The following is an 18,818-nucleotide window of genomic DNA, read 5'->3' as shown; positions in this document are numbered from 1 at the left end:
CCAGTCCCACCTCCTTCCACAAGAACCTTCTTCAAGACAAACACCTCCAGGCCTCGTTCTTCCTTCTCTCAGCATGAAGTTCTTGCCAAAAAAGAAAACCCTTTGCTCCAGAGGGTATTTTCTCCCTTTTATGGGGTTCAATATGAGTGGTCAGTTCTCTCCTCCAGCCTGATCTCCACATTTTCCCCCTATCACCTCACCCAGCTTGATGCCCTTGCTTTGTGGTACTAATGGGAATGGGAGGGTGGTTGGACTAGATGATCTTGCAGGTCGTTTCCAACCTTGTGATTCTGTGATTCAAGCTTTGCAGCAAAAACCTCCTGACCCTACAGCTGCCCTGGTCTGAAAATCCAAACTACCACCTCCGAGTGTGTGCATCTCTCTCTTACAGCCAGAAAAGTTGCCAAATTAACACAGTCACCAGCAACATGCTTAAAATCACAGTCACCAGCAACTAACAACCATAACTAACAACCAGCAATTAACACAATCACCAGCAACATGCTTAAAATCTGCACTCCTCATTGCCAAGTTACCATCATGCCTTCATCAGACCTGCAAGCCCGTTTCATAGGCAGATCTTAAAAGTTGATAGCTGGAGGCTAAACAACTTTCTGGTGCCCATGCTCAAATGGGCAGGAAGGTCCTGGTGATTTTTCTGCTGATTTCATCTTCAGGGGTGACAGCAATGTCCTGGCAATGCCAGTTGTCACACACACACATAAATTGCAATAGCAGTGTGTGCTGGCATGAAAGGTCTCTTGGCTCATCCCTAGAGTGACTCAACAAAAAGCCAGCCAGGATTTATGCAGAGTAAAAGGCCCCTGTTAACATCCTGCTTGGGGATCTGCATTTCCACGTAGTGCAGTAGAAAGCCCTTAGATAGTGAGAGAACTTGAGATTGCCCCTGCCCAGCAGAACCCATTTCACTTGATATATCATCAGAAAATGATACACTCCTTTTTCAGGGCAGGCTTTCTTCCTGCTGCTTATCAAACCACATTAGCTCTGTGCAGGGTCCAGCAAATGCCATATTTTGTTATACTCCCTGAGCAGAGCTCCAGAGCACCTTCATGGATGTAAGTCAGACTCCCATCCATCATGTAAGTCAGTGTAGAGAGCAGATGCTGCTGAAAACTGGCTGAGAGAAAGAAAAGCAATTCTTTTTCACACACATCAACTTGCTGTAAAGGGACAAGGATGTGTGGTGAAGGATTGAAACGCGGGGACCTGGTTCAGACAGCAGCATAGCTAAGCAGATGGGATTCAGCTCTCCTCTTTTAACACCCTTTACCCTAAAGCTGTAGGTGGTGCTGAACAGAGAAATCAGCTCTTCAAGAGGAATGTGCCTGTGAGGACCCCCTGGGAAGGATCCTGCACCCAAAATGCAGCATCTGAAACCAGCAATGAGAACCTCCTACCTCTCAGACACACTGATCGGGATGAGGAGAACAGAAACAGGGCCAGGAGGCTGACAGGCTCCTTGGGGTCGAATCCTGTGAAATGAAGTGACAGGTTTTGGTTAGACTGAGGGTGTTCATTCTCTGTCTCCAAACCAGGGCAGGACATTCAAGCCCAAGCATTGGTTTCTTTGTCTCCATGCATTACCATCATCTTGTGCCAATGCAGAGGACGTCAGGAGGATTAGAACTCCATGATCTTGTAAATATTTGATGATTGCCTGTAACAGACAAATACAGAGTTAGAGCAATCTCCCCCTTTCCCTCCAAGCGTACTTTAACTCACAACATGATTGTCAGCAAGCCCTGATTGCTGGTGAACATGTGCCAACACCACCAGCTCGTTTCCTGCTGAGAACACTGCCATGCCACTTGAGTCACAGGGACCTGGAACCCAAAGTCTTCCATTTAAGGTTGTTATTCTTCTCAAAGTCCTTCCATCTGTTACTTAAAATGAGATATATGCTTAGCCAAGCTGATTGCAATTAATAAACAAGGTCAATGGTTTTAGTCCCTTCGGTTCAAAAGTTTCTGGGCCTCTCAGCAGCACAATGGGAGGTTTTTCCCAGAAGGGAAAGTAAAGTTGGACATGAGCATCAGACAGCAGAACCCACAGCTCCAGCTAAAAGCTGAAGCTCTGTCCAAGCAGCTTGCTTGTTAGCAGCATCAGTATGAAAAAAAAGCAAAAAAAAAAAAGCAAAAAAAAAGCAAAGAAACAAACAAAATCACATCTGCTGAGCCCAGGAGACTGCTGTGACTGTCTCAGAAGCGGATGATTGTATGTCTGAAAAATACACATGTGCTTATGAAGGCTTTCCTTGTAGCTGGGTGTTGCCTCATGCCTCATTGCAGAGCTTGGTTTGGGCCGCCCTTTCTTCCACAAGGACACCCGTTAGGATATCTCTTTTTTTCTGTGCAGACACATCTTTAAAGGGAACTTACAGGAAATGAGTAACTCTAGGGTTTCTAACGCTCTGCGAAACCTCACTGATCCCATTCAGTGCACTCAGACATAACAGAGGATTGGAACGATGCCCAACCCTCACTCCTCCCCATAACAACGGAGCAACTTTGGAAATGCTGAACAATTTCAGTGTATTATTCACTATTCAGAACAGTAGCTCCTTGCTTCCATCGTCTCCAGCCAGCAGAGCAGAACAGATAAAAAAGCCAAAACGTCGGCTGGTTCAACAAAACAGCTGTTGTTTCTCACCAATGGGGTGATTTGTACTTCATCTGCCACCTGACACGAAGCTGGGAGGTCACTCTGCACCTACAGGGGTAGGGCTGTCCTCAGGCAACCCCACTTCTTCCCAGCCACTCTTTCATTTTCACTTGCAAGCCAGGTATCGTGAACCATAGAAAGGGAAAAGAAGCAGAGGGCATTTTTCACCTGGGCTTCCAGGAGCTGCTGCCAAAGCAGATTCACCCACGGCCTTCAACTGTATGTTGGGAAGGAAGAAGCAGACAAGAGTGGACTGTGAACGTTTCCTCACTGAAATATGGGAGGTGGTTTAATCCAGTTTGACAGGGATGTGAAGGTGGGGAAGCTTTAGGGAAAAGTTCCTGTTGGCTTTCAATGCCAAAGACCTTATGGCCACAACTGAACCATCTCATCTCCCTGTCTCCTCTAAAGCTCAGCTCTGTGAGGTTTGGCAGGATGCACTTTTTAACCCTAAGTGATTGGAGACATAATGAATCAGAGCAAATGGTCATTATAGAACTCAGTAAGAAAGGCACTTAGGTCTCCATGCAGATTAAAATCTCTCTCGTTGGTGAAAATATGAGAAGAAAACAGGAACAGCATAAATAAACATCAGATGAACTTCAGTGCAAATGGGTCCGTGCCACAACTAGAACTTCTTCTGATAGAATCATAGAATATGGTAAGTTGGAGAGACCCACAAGGATCAGAGGATCCAACTGGGGCCAACCAAAGATCAGATCATAAAGGAATCATAGCTGTTGCACAGTTCAGGGCTCCCAACATGTGAAGGGACATTAACGTTGTCTATTCCATCCCCTCTTTTTTCTTCTCATGTTGTCACCAATAAGAGGCACAATTTGCCTCTTACCAATATCTTATGGAGTTTAAGCACTTGCACAACTGGAGCACAGCCAGCTGTGTGTTTGTAGCTGTGAATTTACAACCCTGAATCTACAGGAAGTGTCAGAAGTGACAAAGCAACCAGAAGCAGCAAAGCCAACCCTACCCCATAGTCCAGCAGATGTAACTGCTGTGCACCTCAGGGATTTGACTCTTGAAGTCAAAAGGAGATGCAGCTCGAAAGGCAAATGGGATCCTGGGCTCCATCAGGAGAGGGGTGGTCAGCAGGGACAGGGAGGTGATTGTCCCTCTCTACTCGGCTCTTGTGAGGCCCCATCTGGAGTCCTGTGTCCAGGTGTGGAGCCCTCAGTACAAGAAAGACATGGAGATTTTGGAAAGGTCCAGAGGAGGGCGACTAAGATGATCAGGGGGCTGGAGCACCTCCCCTATGAGGACAGGTTGAGGGAGTTGGGCTTGTTCAGCCTGGAGAAGAGAAGGCTGCGGGGCGACCTCATTGCAGCCTATCAATACCTGAAGGGAACCTACACCCAGGAGGGGAGTAAACTCTTCAAAAGGGCTGAAAATAGCAGGACTAGGGGAAATGGATCCAAGTTGAAGGAGGGAAGATTTAGGTTGGACGTTAGGGGGAAATTCTTTACAAGGAGAGTGGTTAGGCCCTGGAACAGGCTGCCCAGGGAGGTTGTGGATGCCCCGTCCTTGGACGTGTTCAAGGCCAGGTTGGACGGGGTCCTGGGCAACCTGATCTAAATGTGTATGTTTGGTGGCCCTGCTAGGCAGGGGTGTTGGAACTACATGATCCTTGAGGTCCCTTCCAACCCGGGTGATTCTGTGTGATTCTGTGTGTGTATGTGAAGATCACACTGGAAACAGAAAGACCTCAGTGTGCTGGAAAACACTTCACTTAGCAATGATGGAGGGGAAATTGTCTGTTAAAGCAAAGATGAACCTCAATATATTCAGGAGCCCAAGAAGCAGTGTATCTGTATTGAAGTTGGACAGGGACTGTTTTTTCTGCCATGGGGGATAAAGGCAGGCACATGACAGCTCGTGTCTTTTGTTTTGTGATTATCATTCCAGCAGTGTGGGAGTTAGCTTCTGCTTTCCAATAAGATTCCTTTGCAGTAATGGTACTTGCAATGCACAGACAATTCAATCAAATAATCTCATCTGACACAGTCACAGCCAAAGAAGAGGTCAGCTGGTGTATATAAGCTTTCCTCCCCAAACATTTTACAATACTTACCAAGTCCCTTTTCCTTAGATTTTCTAACAGCTGATCCATTTTATCTTGATCCTTATTGGATATTTCCACTTCATACAGACTGAAGTAAACGCCCTGAAAGCAAACTGTAGATAAAAGAGAGAGAACTTGATACAAGAGCAAAACAAAACAGTGCTCCCATAGCAGGAGGATGGATGTGAAACTGATGGCAATACTGATTTGGGGGGTTTGTTTTTCTTCAAATGCTGTGATCAAGATTTCCTAAGCTGGTCTATACAGTTATGTTATAGTGAGTTTCCTCTTCAGCTCATGCTTCAGAGGAGATGTTTCCTGTCTTATCTGTGTAGCTAACAAAAACAGTTTAACTGGTGCTGCTGTGTGCTTCAATATACACAGGAAGCCTTTTGGAGGTAAAGATCTCATTCTAAAGTGCTGCTGCAGTTCATCCTTATTCTGTCTGCACTCTCATCCCAAGGGGAGTTTAACAAAAGCAAGTTCTCAGTCTCACCCCACTCCTTTATGAATCTCACAGCAAAATTCTTCAGTTCAAATGAGCGTTTCCTCTCTTTCATCAACCAATTGTAAGAATGTAGCTCCAAGGCACCTTAATCAAGCACTGCTGTGGCCTCCCCTACTTCTGCTTCCTCCCATGTCCTGGCACTGCCCCCTGTGTAGATCTGCACTGTAAGCTGAATGCTAGACCTCAAAGGAGCCTCATCAGTTCCATGATCAGGCTCACACAGGTGATACACTCACTGGAGGAAGCACTGCAGCAGCCTACTTTTATTTTGGTGCAAGATACCAGGAAAATTCACATGGATATTCTGCAAATCATATCAGAGCTCTCAGTGTGCAACCTGCAGTATCTGTGTCAGTAACTGTGTGCCTGCTGCAGTCACAGCCAATCAGCCAATCAGGAACTCAACTCTCAAGAGCTGAGAGTTGCCAGGATCATCGAAACCTCAACCCAAAAAGCAAACAGCACATGAATCATAAAGATGCAGGTACAGCCAACCTCCTTTTGTGCCCTCTGCCAAGCAGAGCAAAGTGCTTGACTACAGACATCACACCACAGTGGCAGGTTTTTACACTCACCTTCATTCTCAATGTAATTCCTTTTCCCAAATGCAGCTTCTGGAAGCTTTTTCTTCAAGTCAGACAAACCCATGACATGGTTAATGTCCAGGTTGTGAGGGCTATGGGGAGAAAGGAGCAGAGGGTCAGAACACATGCACAAAGGGCTCTCAGGATTAGCCACAGCAAAAATCCCAGGTGGCCCCATCACTAAGAACCAGAGAAAGCAGCTCTGGAGAAGCTGGAGATGCAGCTTGCTTAGCATTTAGCTGGTTGGAAGATCTTGCCTGAAAACTCCTCCAAACACTGATGATTCTGTTACTGGCTGTTTCAAGTTGCTGACTGCTGGTTAACCTCTGACTACTGAAGATTTTTAGTATTTCATTTTTTTTTGAACGTTAGTTGCCTCAATACTTGGTTTATTTTCCAATCTGTAAACATAAGTGGCTGACTGTATCTGCACTGTCAGAAAGCCCATTTCTCACAGGGCAAGTCCCACACAGGGATTATTCTTTTAGAATAAACATCCCCAAATGGTCTACATAGCAAAGCACTGACAAAATATAACTGTTTCCAGCTGTAGTACAGGGCCTGGTCTTGTGTCCTCCTCCAGCTGCTACTGTGACACTGCTGGCTGCCCAACACCCCTTCCTGACACTGAGAATTCCCTCTACATATATGTGTGTGGGTTCAAGGAGTTGCTGATCAACAAAGGGATAAAGCAGGAGACACAAAATTGGCTTTTGCTGCCACATGGATGCTGGAAGTCAACCAACCTGTCTGCTAAGAACCCAAAGGTGATCCCAAAATCATCACCAAAAGTGGCTGCAATGCTCTGCAGAAAGAAAAGGAAATGGCAACTTACAGCTGTGCTGGAATCGTGGAGCTGTATGGGGTCCTTAGGGCAATGTTGCACAAGAGCTGGCCCTGGATGGAGAGCTGCCCCCTCCATGGGCAGTACAGTCCTAAAGGCAGAAGGGAGAATGTCTTAGGGAAAGGAAGAGAGGAGAGCAAACAGAATGGTTCATTTATGAAAATAAAACAACAGCAATCAGATGCTCTTACCTTCGTGGTTAGGTTCAGGTCTAGAGAAAAGGGAGAAAAAGAGGAATATTCAGCAACAAGGAAGGGAAAACAGCCCACAAAAGCAATGCAGTACTTCAGAATAACAGCAAGCTGCTTACAGGCTCTCTCTAGCCAAGATGGGCATTTCCTTTGGCTCCCTGTACTGGCAGGCAATGACTATGTATGGGCAGATCTGCCTGGGGCGCTCCGCAGTGCTGCCCTCGGACACTTCATACACGTAGTACTGGGGTGAGAAGGGAGAGAGAGAAGAAAATAAACGTTAAGGAATGAGCAAGGCACCTCAGCCAGCACTGCTTTTCCCTGCTGCCCCAAACCCCATACCTGGTTCTGTTCAAAGGCTTGGCAGGGGCTGCTCTTTGATGACATGATGCTCGTGCTCATGGCAACGTGACAATCATAGCCAGGAGATGGGCAGGTGTAGCTGGTTGTGTAATTCTCAGATACCACCTTGACCTTTCCCTGTGTGAAAAAAGTAAACAAGCCACTGACATATAAAAACCCACATAAGTGTTTGCAGAAATATGTTTTAAAAGATGCCGGATCGCTTTTTTCCCCAAAGAAAACTGCTAATGGCAGCCAGATTCTCCCTACTGTGAGGGGTTTGAAAGCATTTGAATCTTCACAAATAGGAGGACTCCTCTGAGCTTGTCATGGCAGACAAACAAGTGCTAAGGAGAGACAATAGGAGTAATGTGTTGTCATTGCAGGAGCTCAAGGGAAAAGGAGAGAGGGGCCATACCCCAGTCCCATGGAAGAAGAGAATGGAGCTATGATCTGAACCACCCTAAGAGGTGTTCAAGGCCAGATTGGATGGGGGCCTGGGCAGCCTGGTCTGGTATTAAATGGGGAGCTTGGCGGCCCTGCATATGGCAGGGGAGTTGGAGATTTGTGATCCTTGAGGTCCTTTCCAACCCTGGCCATACTCTGATCCTAAGGCTTCTGCCTTGAACCCCTTGAAAAATACATAACAGTCCAGGGAAAGAAGTGAAAAAACACTATTGGGAATTTGGAAGGTCCTCTGCATCCCTGCAAACCATCAGCCAAAAGCAGTCTGATACCTTGCTTTCTAATGTGACACATCCCATGGTCAAAAATCCCCAACAGCTCTCAACAGAGCTGATTTTACACCCTGCCTCGTCACACTTACAAGCATCAATGCATCCTTAAAAACTGCCTGCATTGTACAGTGATTTCCAAAAACTATTCCCTGCATTTTACCTTGATTAGCTTACAAATGACAATAAAGCCTGATTTTCCATGATACCAAGGTCTCGGATGAAGGCAGTCTGCATACTTGGAAATATACACCCCTGCAAAGACAAAGCAATGCAAGATTACAAGAATGGTCTGTTTTTCCTGCAACACACGACAGCGCATGAAAATGGATTAAGCAAGGACTTGTCTCTTCCAGGAGAGTGTGACAAAATCTCTACAAAGAGACATACTGTCATATCTCAGTCAATCAGGACTAAGATATATGCACAGGTAAATAACCACTTCCAGTCTTGCTTGGTTTGGCACTTACTGCTATGGACAATTCCAAAATTTGGTGCCTTGGCCTACAAAGATTTCCAGGACAAGCACTGGGAGACATTCTGCTCCTGGCAGAAGGATTTCTTTGAATAATGTGGTCTGCACTGTGTGCCTTGAGACCTCAGGCCTTTGGGCAAGGAACAGACACAGGCTGTGAAGGGCTTTGGCACAACACAATCTGCTCTAGTTATTAACAGAACTGCTGGCAAAAAAACTCAGCAAGTGGACTTTTTAGAGCAGATGGAGGCTTGCCAAAAAGTCATGTTGGGTGGATATGAGTGTTTATTAGCAAAGGAGAAAAAATCTGAATTGCAGAGGAGAGATAATACATGTTCTGGAGTATATCCCATCCTCATCTTGTTGAAGGAGTAAAAGGAAGACCCTGCTGCTTCTTTGATCCAAACAAGTGTCATTTACCTGGTAAGTAACAAGCAGTTCCCACTGAGTAAATAGAAAGGCAACACCGAGGGTTTATCTGGGCTTGTGCTTTTAAATGAGGCAGTGCTCCCAGAGCAGTGAGCTAAATGGAAATCTTACCTTTTGCTGGGTCACCAAGCATGGAAATGGAACTGCTGTTCACACGGAGGCCAGTCTGACACACCTCTTTTGCCTTCAAAAGAAGAAACAGCCTGTTTTGCTGTCTGTTTTCAAAGGTAAAGGACACAGCAACCAAATCTATAGTGCAACAGCCAGCAGAATGCTAGCAGTAGGCAAACATTTATGTGCTGAACTTCAATTAGAGATCACTACAGACCCAAAACTCCCGCAGCATGAACACGACTAAACCAGCTGAAATCAACAAGAAGAAAACGTGTTGCTTTGGGTGCTAAACAATGAGTTGTACTTCTCAAGGATTGCTGCTCTATGGAAACAGAAGGATTTTCTACATTTGCAGGGTAGAGAAAATTCTTTAGAAAGCGTGGAAGAATTTCAACTCCTCCAGGAACCAACGCAAGCATTTCAAAGTCCAGCCTTATCTGCACAGGAAATTTGTTGAAAGATAACTGCAACGGGCCGGCATGAATGCAAACAACACCTTTCACTCCACGCTCACACCTGCTGGGGCACAATAACTTCCTTGGGAGTGTCTCAACAGAACTGATTTCATTCACTTTCAAAGTGGATTCACCAAAGCATGCGAAGAGCAAACGCACGCCGACCAAAGAGGAACAGTCTATTTGAACTCTTTGTGGGTGAGAAATTAAAACAAACCTTAAACTGTACATGCATATGGCACTTGGGGACATGCTTCAGAGGGCAGGTTGGTGATGTGGTGATGGTTAGATTAGATGGTCTTAATGGTCTTTCCCAACCATAATGATTCTAGGATTCTCTATGGGACAATGCTTACTCCCAAACTTAGACTGAACGTGGTTCATTTTGATGCAGTTTGATCCAAATCAAACTAAACTGCATTCAGGCTACTCTCATTCTGAACAGAACTATCATTACAGGGATTTACCATGGTGCCATTGAAGCGTGTGACAAATGAATTCTCCCTAGATTCCCTGAGTATCCTTGTGCAGGCAAACTCTTCACACAAAAATCAAACACATCCTCTTGAGAAAACAGGCAGGAAAAATATTTCCCAGAAAGGGTCAGGCTTTCTCTCTACGCAGATGGCAAAACCAAGGGAATTTGCTCAAAACCAGCTTTTAAATCCTGTCTTCAGTCTTCCTGTCTCTTCTAATTGTATGTGAAGGGTTTTATTTGCCTGTACTTGACTAAATCCACTGGAACAAAGGCAGATTACAGTTCTCTACAGAGGGCAAGGGAGACCTCAGACTGGAGCCAACTGGAGAGACCCAAATTAGGATCCATCTCTAGAACATCCCAGGAGCTACTTTCAGAATCTGCTTTGCACCATTTATGTAGCAGTACATAAGTGGGGTACAAAGAGCCAGGACCTTCTGTTAACAGAGCTGCTGGGCTTTGCTGGGAAGGAGCACACGTGTCAGCACTTGGCATCGACTTCCTAAGCTGAATAAACATTTGAGGTTACCTCTTCTTCGTTGTCAAACAGGAGAAATGCAAAGGTCTCCTCAAGCTCCTCTTGGCTGTATCCAGCTGCTTCCTTTGCTTGGACAAAAGCTTTGAGCTGCAGAAGACACAAGGACACTTTGTTCTACTCCATTTGCATCAGAACCAACAACTGAGCAGTGCAGGGAACGTGAGCACAGCGTGTCCCACATACCTCCCTCCAGCTGTGGTCACATCAGCTGCTTGTCCAGCTCATGTACCCACTCCCACCATAAGTGCCCCAAACCACATAGCTGGGAATATCCAGCATTATTCCACTGTGCTCCTTTCACCACATTTTGTCAGGCTACTGGAGAGCTTTTTCCCTGAGCAACATGTGGGCTTGTCAAGCACCACATTTAGTGACCAGCTGTGGCCATCAGATGACAAACCGTCTCAGCTATGGAACAGATACCAAGAGGGGGTGCTTGGAGAAAACTTTCTCCACTGACCAAGGAAGCCAAAACTGTTTGATTTGAGGGCAGATGTATCATGCAATTACAGCTCAGAGCGTTTGGCTCCAGCCAGATTATGTCACCTCTATTTCTTTTGTCTAACAAAGCAGCATGTGTTCCCAGTGCTGACAGCAGAGAAGTGCAACCATGCTGCCTTTGCACTGTAATAAAAGAAGACGTGGAAGGATAAGATATTTGTAATGGTGTTCTAAGATAAGAAAATAATGGTCTCATCAGTGCTTTGGTTTATTTTGACTTTAGAACTCACAAGAAAACCATCAGATGACTTAATTCCTCCCCTCCTTGTATTTTATCCAGCTCTGTAGTGACTTTCCTAGATGGTCCTGCATGGAGCTAGGAGTTTGAGTCCCTTCCAACTCAGGATATTCTAAGGCCTCCAAGCTCTATTTAATTCATGACAACAAGCAGGCCAGCCAGCTCCACAAGGATAGGCTTTCAGAAGGGAAAGCCTATTCCATGCCAAGAAAACTATAGGAAGGCATTTAAAAGTGGTTTCGTAAATGCTGGAAAAAGGGAAACTTGGGGTTAAATCTAGTGCTTGCTTAGGCATGATGGCAGAAATATCACTGTGGGCATCTGCCTTGCTGTGAATCAGCAGAACTATGCATGATATGCAAAGCCATTAAAGCTCTCCTTCCAAGCATCAAACCAGCATTTCAGCCTGTGCCTGAAGGCCTGCTCCAGGAGTCCTGCTGAATACTTGGCAATGCTGGATGAATTGACCTTTTGTTCCTAATCAGAATGGGAAGGAAGAAGAAGAAAGCAAAAGCTCTCCAGTTGCGAGCTGCAAATGGGGCACTACAATGCATGCAGGTGAGAAACACTGCCCTTTTCTGAGCTTCCAGCAACTCCCTGCTCTCCCAGCAGCCTTACCTCATTCAGAAAAACGTCATTTTCCACCAGAATTGCTTGGCTGTACCAAAAACCATCCTGAGATGTAGAGTCCAAGTAGGAATTCTGCAGCACCGAAACCGCTGTCTGCAAAAGGGAACTTGACTCTCTGAACTCCGGATACAAACCTGGTGAAAGAATCGTAGGATTATTACACTGGGAAAAGACCTCTAAGATGATCATAAGAAATGAAGCCAAAAGCAGGTGCCAAATATTAATTCTGGACGTTCTCAGATATCAGCACATGGCTCATTTAACAACATCTCCACAGGGCTGATCCATCAGCTCTGCAGCACCCAAGGGAACTTTTTTAGCAGTTTCCCTCCAGGCACACAGCGCTTTGTCTGAAAGCTAACTGCCCTCAGCCAGGAGGAACAGGAGCTCCCAGTTTGCCATCAAACCCTTCAAACTCTTCTTTTGCAACAGAAAAAAAAAAAAAAAAAAGTAAAATTTTTCACAACTGCCAGAAGCAAAACCTGATGGTAAATTAACTTTATGATCTCTGAGCAAGTCAGAGTTTTCTCTTCTGCTAAGAAGTTACTGAGGTTTCCTGGTCTGTGATCAGATCCGCTTCTTAGGGCTACCAGTTTAACCCTAAAAGCTTTCAGGTCTTAAAGAACATGGTTCTCTCACTTCAGAGCCTCAATTGGCTGCTCTCCCAAAGCCCACATTCTCTCCACAAATCTCCCAAGGAAAGAAAAACTCCAGTAAAACACTTCCCAAGAGCCTCCCACCAACAGGAGATCCACATCCCAATCAACAAATCAAATACAGACGCGTAGACAAACGAAAGCACCGCAGTTTTTATGCTCCTGAAGCTGTTCAAATCCAAATATTAAATAAAACAGCCATGCAGAAATACAGGAAATCCTGGGTTTGGTCTTTATTGCACATTTAGAAAGCTTTATCACTGGTGATGATTCATGATCTACGGGATTTCAAACCTCAAGCTGATTTTGCAACACAGACGCATCAAAAAGGTTTATTTCTTACAAGCCCATGAACTTTAAACATAAAAAGCAATCACCTATGAAGAAAGAAACGTGGAAACTCCAAACCTGATGTAAAGAGCAAGTTTTGCATGCTGGTTCCCCTTTAAGAAGAACTTCACAGCCATTTTTGAAGATAAGTTCTCATTTTAGCTTCTGCAACGGAAAGGCCCCTGTTGCTTTGGCAATAAGATGGCATCAGCTGTTGCCCTGAAATCTCCTTGGGGTTTGACTCCTATTTTTAAAGGGTACATTTTGATCTGTTTCTTCATTTCCTCCTAACTCAAGGGGAAAAAAGAAGACAGAAACACTGCCTATGTGATAAATCTTGCTATTTCTCTCAGCCTTTGCTCACTTTTTCCTCACTTGCCTTTTGCTTTGCTCTGTCACCTTCTTGCATCTTCAAGGCAGCAGTCAGGGCAGCCCGGCTCCTCCACGTGATGCAGATCAGGGAGTTATGTCCCAGCTCTGCTCAAAAACTTGAACAGAACACAATGTCCCCTTCTGCTTCCTGCCCTGAGCACCACAATAACACTCATGTCCACAGCCACGCAATGTTCTGCTCCTCCTACTTTGCAGCTCTACATCACTGACAAGTTTGGGAGGTTCTAACTCAAACAATTGCTCTTTCTGTTCCTTTCCAGTTCAGCTGCAGCGTAAAAATGAAAGTCCCCCCAAAAGTTGCCTCAGTCATACATAAACAGGCGAAATGGAACAGGCAGAGCGTGGCACTGAATCCCACAGCTCACCTCGACCTCCGTGTCCCCTTTCAGATGTAAAGAGGCTCCTTCAGCTCTGCGCTTACAGAAAGACCAGCAAAACCCTGGCTGCATTGAGTGCAGCCCTCATGCTGAGGTTGGCAGGCACTGAGCAGGCTCTGAGCAGGGGAAAGTGAAAGTGCCTACCAGAAGCAAAAGTGAAAGTGCTAGCTTTCCCTCCGAGCAGCTTGGATGTGCCACCATCATCCCTTGGCATCTTAAGGGGAGAGGGGGATGATTTCTCACAGACGGTCAGTGGGATGGATGGAGAATGGCTGGATAGACAAAGGATAGATGATGGAGATGATGGATAGATGTATAGATGGAGAAGCCCAGCATGGCTTGACACCAACAGAGCCCAAATGAACCTACACTGGATGTTATCCATGCCCAAAAAAGTCCTCTCGATAAAATTTCACAGTCCTGGTGATTTCCAGCTCCGAGAGAGCAGTCACCTTTGCAGTTCATAATGCACCCAGGAGTCCCACGCTGCTGTTCCTCTTCCAGATTCTGTGCTGGATGTCAGTCAGCAGGGCCAGCTGAGGCCAAGCAGCTCAGGCTCTGCAATAGCAGGATCCTCTTTCTGCTCATGCAAATGACCTCTGGATGGCCTCACCACGTGGAGACTTCCAAAGCCAGCCCAGGAGGAAAACCCACGCTTTTTGAACCACTTACCAGTACAGGCTTGTACTAGAAAACAAGGTTTTCTTTTCTCTTTTCTTTAACCTTAATGTTTTAGTAGTGTTTGCTGCATGTATTTGAATGCTGTCAGATCTCCAAAATCCACGTGGTCAATGCAGGCTGAACACGGTCACACTGCTCGCCCATGGGTGTGCATCCTGCTCCGCACAGCCCTTCCCCATCTCATCTCTTCCATTTTTGGGTTGCAGAGCCACCATTAGTGTGAGCTGTAACAGCAGGCCTTGCTCCCAGCATGGGTTGGGGCATCACATGCCACTTCACACCACTGGGAAGTCCACGTACTGCAAGGTGAAACTCCTTAAGACCACCCTCCTCCCACTGACATCCACTTGCTCTCTTCTTTTTTCATCTCCCACTCTGATTTTGCTGCTCACCTCCAGCACGTGGTAACTATTATGACAATTACATGAACTGTCCCTTTAAATCCTGCTCTAATTATAAAACACACATTATTACCTGCTTGATCAGCTCTTCACCTGCGAGCTTCTTTTAGCTACAGCCCGTGCAGCCCAACTTTCATAATGAGCCTTGGTTCATCAGTGTTGCAGCACCACTACACAGGAGCCTCTTTACTCATTCAGTGTAAGCCCAAATTAAGGCAGACTATTTGCAAACTGATCAACCAAAGCAGACCCCAGAGACTGCAGTGTGGTCCTGCTATGGAGGAGGTGTCCCGTGCCCACGAGGACCAGGTCCAGGCAGCGTGGGATGGTTAGCATGGCACTGAAGCAGGAAGTGATTTGGTTTATTTGAGCCTTTCAGGCTTTTCTTGTGTTGTAATGTGTGCTCTTCAAAGCTTTTCAATCTCAGAACACAATCTACTACACCGGACAAGCGCCCCGTTCCCACGGCTCCTGCTGCATCAGCCACATTTGCAGCTTTGCTGCTTCTTTTTCTTTCACTTTCTTGCTTTCTTCCTTCCTATTCCTCACACCCAAAGACAGCTACAACCTCACATTTCTAGGGTGGAAAGGTGGGGTTCCAATAACGTTCAGCATTTTCCAAAGGTAGCACCCACAGGATGCTACAAATGGGTTCTACAATCCCCTCAGATTTGTGGGGAAAAAAAATGAATCTATTAAACACCGAGATACCAGCTCTTCATCAGGAAGTCCTCAAGCCACAAACCTTCACAGGCAGCACAAGCATTCAGGAGAAAGAAGAGAAAGAAACCACCTCTCTGCATTGTATGTTGTATTCTCAGAAGAAGAGTGGCTGGCATGCAAAGAGCCTTCCAACTGTAGAGCTCTGCTATCTTTTGCAGGTTCCTGGTTTGATGTACCTAAAACACTCACAATGGTTGCTGATAAGCTGGAAAAAAATAAAGAAAAAAACCCAAACAGGCACTGGGCTGTATTTAAAATTCCCTCTAGATACACAGGGAAATGCAATTATCCAGGTAGGCAATATTTACTTTTATCACCTTTGAGGAGTAAGATGATGCAGGGCACCCACTCAGAAGAGACACCACTCTGCCCAGAGGACCAACAACCTTTCTGGAACTTGAATTTTTTTTTACCCTGGAGGGTGACAAGGCCTTCGGACAGGTCACAGAGACATGGGAGTGCCCACTCTTGGATGGGCAAAGCCAGAGCTGCCCCATTCTGATGTTGGTGACAATCTTCTCAGAGCAGGAATCCTGCTCTGGAGAAACCTTCCAAGTACAATTTCTTTGATTTTTGAACCTCCTTCCTGTTACCTTCAGCTGCTCACATAATTGAAGATGTGGTTATTGCAGGCTTGCCCTCCTTCATTCATCACACAGTTGTTGCTGTCTTTCATCTTCACAGATTCTCCTCAAAGCCTCCTCTTTCTCCAGCTCTCCTCTTCTGTTGGGTTGCCACTTTGTGGAGCCACTCATTTGCAGGTGTCTGCGTTGACTCTTCCCAAATCCAGCACCATCATCACCACTTTAGCATTCAGACAACTAAGAAGTCCCTTTCTTTACAAAACCAGTTGCCACGAGACAATCAGACCCAGTGCTGAGGGAGAGCTGTAAAAGTGTGCACAGCAACTTAAGACCCAAATGATGGCAAAGTAATGGCCTTTGCTACATGATGTTTCATCATGTGCTTTCCATTTGGGAAAAGGGAAAAAAAAAAGGATTGTGGCTGGACAAATTGGGCAGATCGTTGGGCAGACCTGCCTGAAAAGCTGTAGCTATACTCCTCCAATCAGTCCTTTTGTGCTTGAGAAAGCCTGAAACAGGGTTGAATCTGTTCTTCAGTTTGTTTGATGGCATTCCTTTTGCTCTCACTATAGAAGCTCTTCTTTCAGCGCTGACTTTCTTCCATTTTCTTGCTCTCCTTGACGCAGAGACAGAGCTCTACCACACATTCTCTGTGAACCCGTTGGCTTTGGAAATTACAAAGACACACTTACAGTTTCCAGCAGAAACAGAAATGAAGCCAAACAATCAGATCTACCCACACACATGCCAATTTTAGATAACCACAAGAACTATCAAATCGTTATCATCAGAAAGAAAAAAAGCCAAACAATGCCAAAACAGCATTTACCAAAAATGATAACTATTTCACTTTTCTGTCTCAAAGTGATTTTAACCAATATCCATGCTTCAGTCTGGTACAGCTGTACAAGTCCTTGTTCATCGCAGGAAAGTTGGACTAAATGGCTTTTAAGGGTCCCTTCCAACTCAAATGATCCTATGATTTGTTCCAGTGCTCCTTCCCTTCACCTGCAGTTAAGCTATGAAGCAAATCACCAAATAACAGCAGAAGAGAAAATAAAAGAAACTATTTTTAATATAGACAGGTTCAACATTCTGGATTACCACACAACTCCTCAAAGATCTGTGCCAATGAAGCTTGAAATCTGGCACGATGGTGCTCCACCCCTTGGACTATTTTTGTTGTCCTCCTCTGGGTGTGCTCCACCAGATCCATGTATTTTTCTACTGAGGACTCCACATGAGGACATGGTACTCCAGGTGAGGCCTCACCCTGCTGACCACACTTCTTTTGATGCAGGCCAGGATATGGTTAGCAATGTGTAAAGCCAGTGTCAGAGCAAAGTAACACAATCCAGGGAATTCTGTCCATCCAGATTTCCCCCTATTGAGGAGTGCATACAAGTCTGGGGATGATGGGGAGGCAGAACTGTGCAAAACCAGTGCAGAAACACCCCTCTAATGTCAATTTTTCCATCGTAATGCTGATTGATTCCCATCCCAACAAGGGTCCAAAATGGGAACAAAGGCCTCCCAGCCTCCATCCTGCACATAAACTGATGTTTGCATTTTCACATCCTGCTTTCCTGAAGGGCATCTGCATGGCTTCACCCAGCTCCCAAGGAGAGACCACGAAGCAACAACAACAAAATAAAGACGACACCCTTCCCAATTTTATCTTTACCAGAACACACAGTAACTGGGAAGCCTGGAATGGCCAATGCATTCCCAAGGAGAAATTAAAACAGTTTTGCTACAGTTTGGAAGACCTTGAGATAGGGCTGAGGGGGTCCAAAGGCATCAGAGTAGGGTTGAGGGGGTCTGAAGGAACTGGGGTGGCTGTCTGCGGGGGTGAGAGGGTCTGAAGGCCTTGGGATGATTGTCTATAGGACTGAGGGGGTCTGAAGGGCATGGGGTAGCTGTCTGAAAGGGTGAGGGGGTTTGAAGGGCTTGAGATGCCTGTCTGTAGAGGTGAGGGGGTCTGAAGGCCTTGGGATGGCTGTCTGGAGGGGTGAAGGGGTCTGAAGGGCTTATGTAGGGCTCAGTGGGTCTGAAGGACATGGCGTGGCTGTCTGTAAAGCTGAGGGAGTCTGAAGGGCACGAGGTGGCTGTCTGTAGGGGTGAAGGTATCTGAAAGCCTTGGGGTCGAGCTGAGGGGATCTGAAGGGCTTGGGGTGGCTGTCTGTAGGGGTGAGGGGGTCTGAAGAGTTTGGGGTCGGGCTGAGGGAATCTGAAGGGCTTGGGGTGGCTGCCTGTAGAGTAGAGGGGGTCTGAAGGCCTTGAGATGGTCTCTGAAGGGGCGAGAGGGTCAGAAGGCCTCGGGGTGGCTACCTACAGGGCTAAGGGGGTCAGGAGGCCTTGGGGTAAGGCTGAGGGGGTCAGAAAGACTTGGGGTGGCTGTCTGTAGAGCTGAGGGGGTCTAAAAGCCTTGCATGGCTGCCTGTAGGGGTGATGGGTCTGAAGGCCTTGGGGTGGCTATGGTAGGGGTGAGAGGATCTGGAGGCTTTGGAGTAGGGTTGATGGGGTCTTGAGGTGGTTTTCTGTAGAGAGGAGGGGATCTGAAGGGCTTGGCTTAGGGCTGAGGGAGTCTGAAGGGCATGGGGGTGGTTGTCCGTAGATCCAAGGGAGTCTGAAGGCCTTGGGGTAGGGCTGAGGGATCTGAAGGGCTTGGGGTGGCTGTCTATAGGGGTGAGGGGGTCTGAAAGGCTTGGGGTAGGGCTGAGGGGGGTCTGAAGGGTTTAGGGTGACTGTCTGTAGGGGTGAGGGGGTCTGAACAGTTTGGGGTAGGGCTGCGGGGATCTGAAGACTTGAGATGGCTGCCTATAGAGTAGAGGGGGTCTGAAGGCCTTG

At 46.3% G+C, this 18,818-nt stretch overlaps 1 protein-coding gene across 1 annotated transcript in view; it reads right to left on the bottom strand.

Moving 5' to 3' along the window:
* Positions 1–18,818, bottom strand: part of TASOR2 (transcription activation suppressor family member 2) — a gene marked incomplete at both ends in the record, with an annotated part of 34,157 nt that overhangs the window by 14,127 nt on the left and 1,212 nt on the right. The window contains 12 exons of the mRNA XM_079533827.1: positions 1,422–1,496; positions 1,609–1,681; positions 4,772–4,875; positions 5,846–5,946; positions 6,690–6,789; positions 6,890–6,909; positions 7,009–7,133; positions 7,232–7,369; positions 8,129–8,220; positions 8,981–9,053; positions 10,446–10,541; positions 11,812–11,957. Coding sequence (XP_079389953.1) covers positions 1,422–1,496; positions 1,609–1,681; positions 4,772–4,875; positions 5,846–5,946; positions 6,690–6,789; positions 6,890–6,909; positions 7,009–7,133; positions 7,232–7,369; positions 8,129–8,220; positions 8,981–9,053; positions 10,446–10,541; positions 11,812–11,957 — 1,143 coding nt within the window. The remainder of the gene's footprint in view (positions 1–1,421; positions 1,497–1,608; positions 1,682–4,771; positions 4,876–5,845; positions 5,947–6,689; positions 6,790–6,889; positions 6,910–7,008; positions 7,134–7,231; positions 7,370–8,128; positions 8,221–8,980; positions 9,054–10,445; positions 10,542–11,811; positions 11,958–18,818) is intronic.

Source organism: Tetrao urogallus, assembly GCF_951394365.1.
Source record: "Tetrao urogallus genome assembly, chromosome: 1".
In the NCBI taxonomy this organism is placed as follows: Eukaryota; Metazoa; Chordata; class Aves; order Galliformes; family Phasianidae; genus Tetrao; species Tetrao urogallus.
Note: the sequence above shows the minus strand (reverse complement) of the source record. Positions and strands in the feature narration are given on the sequence as shown.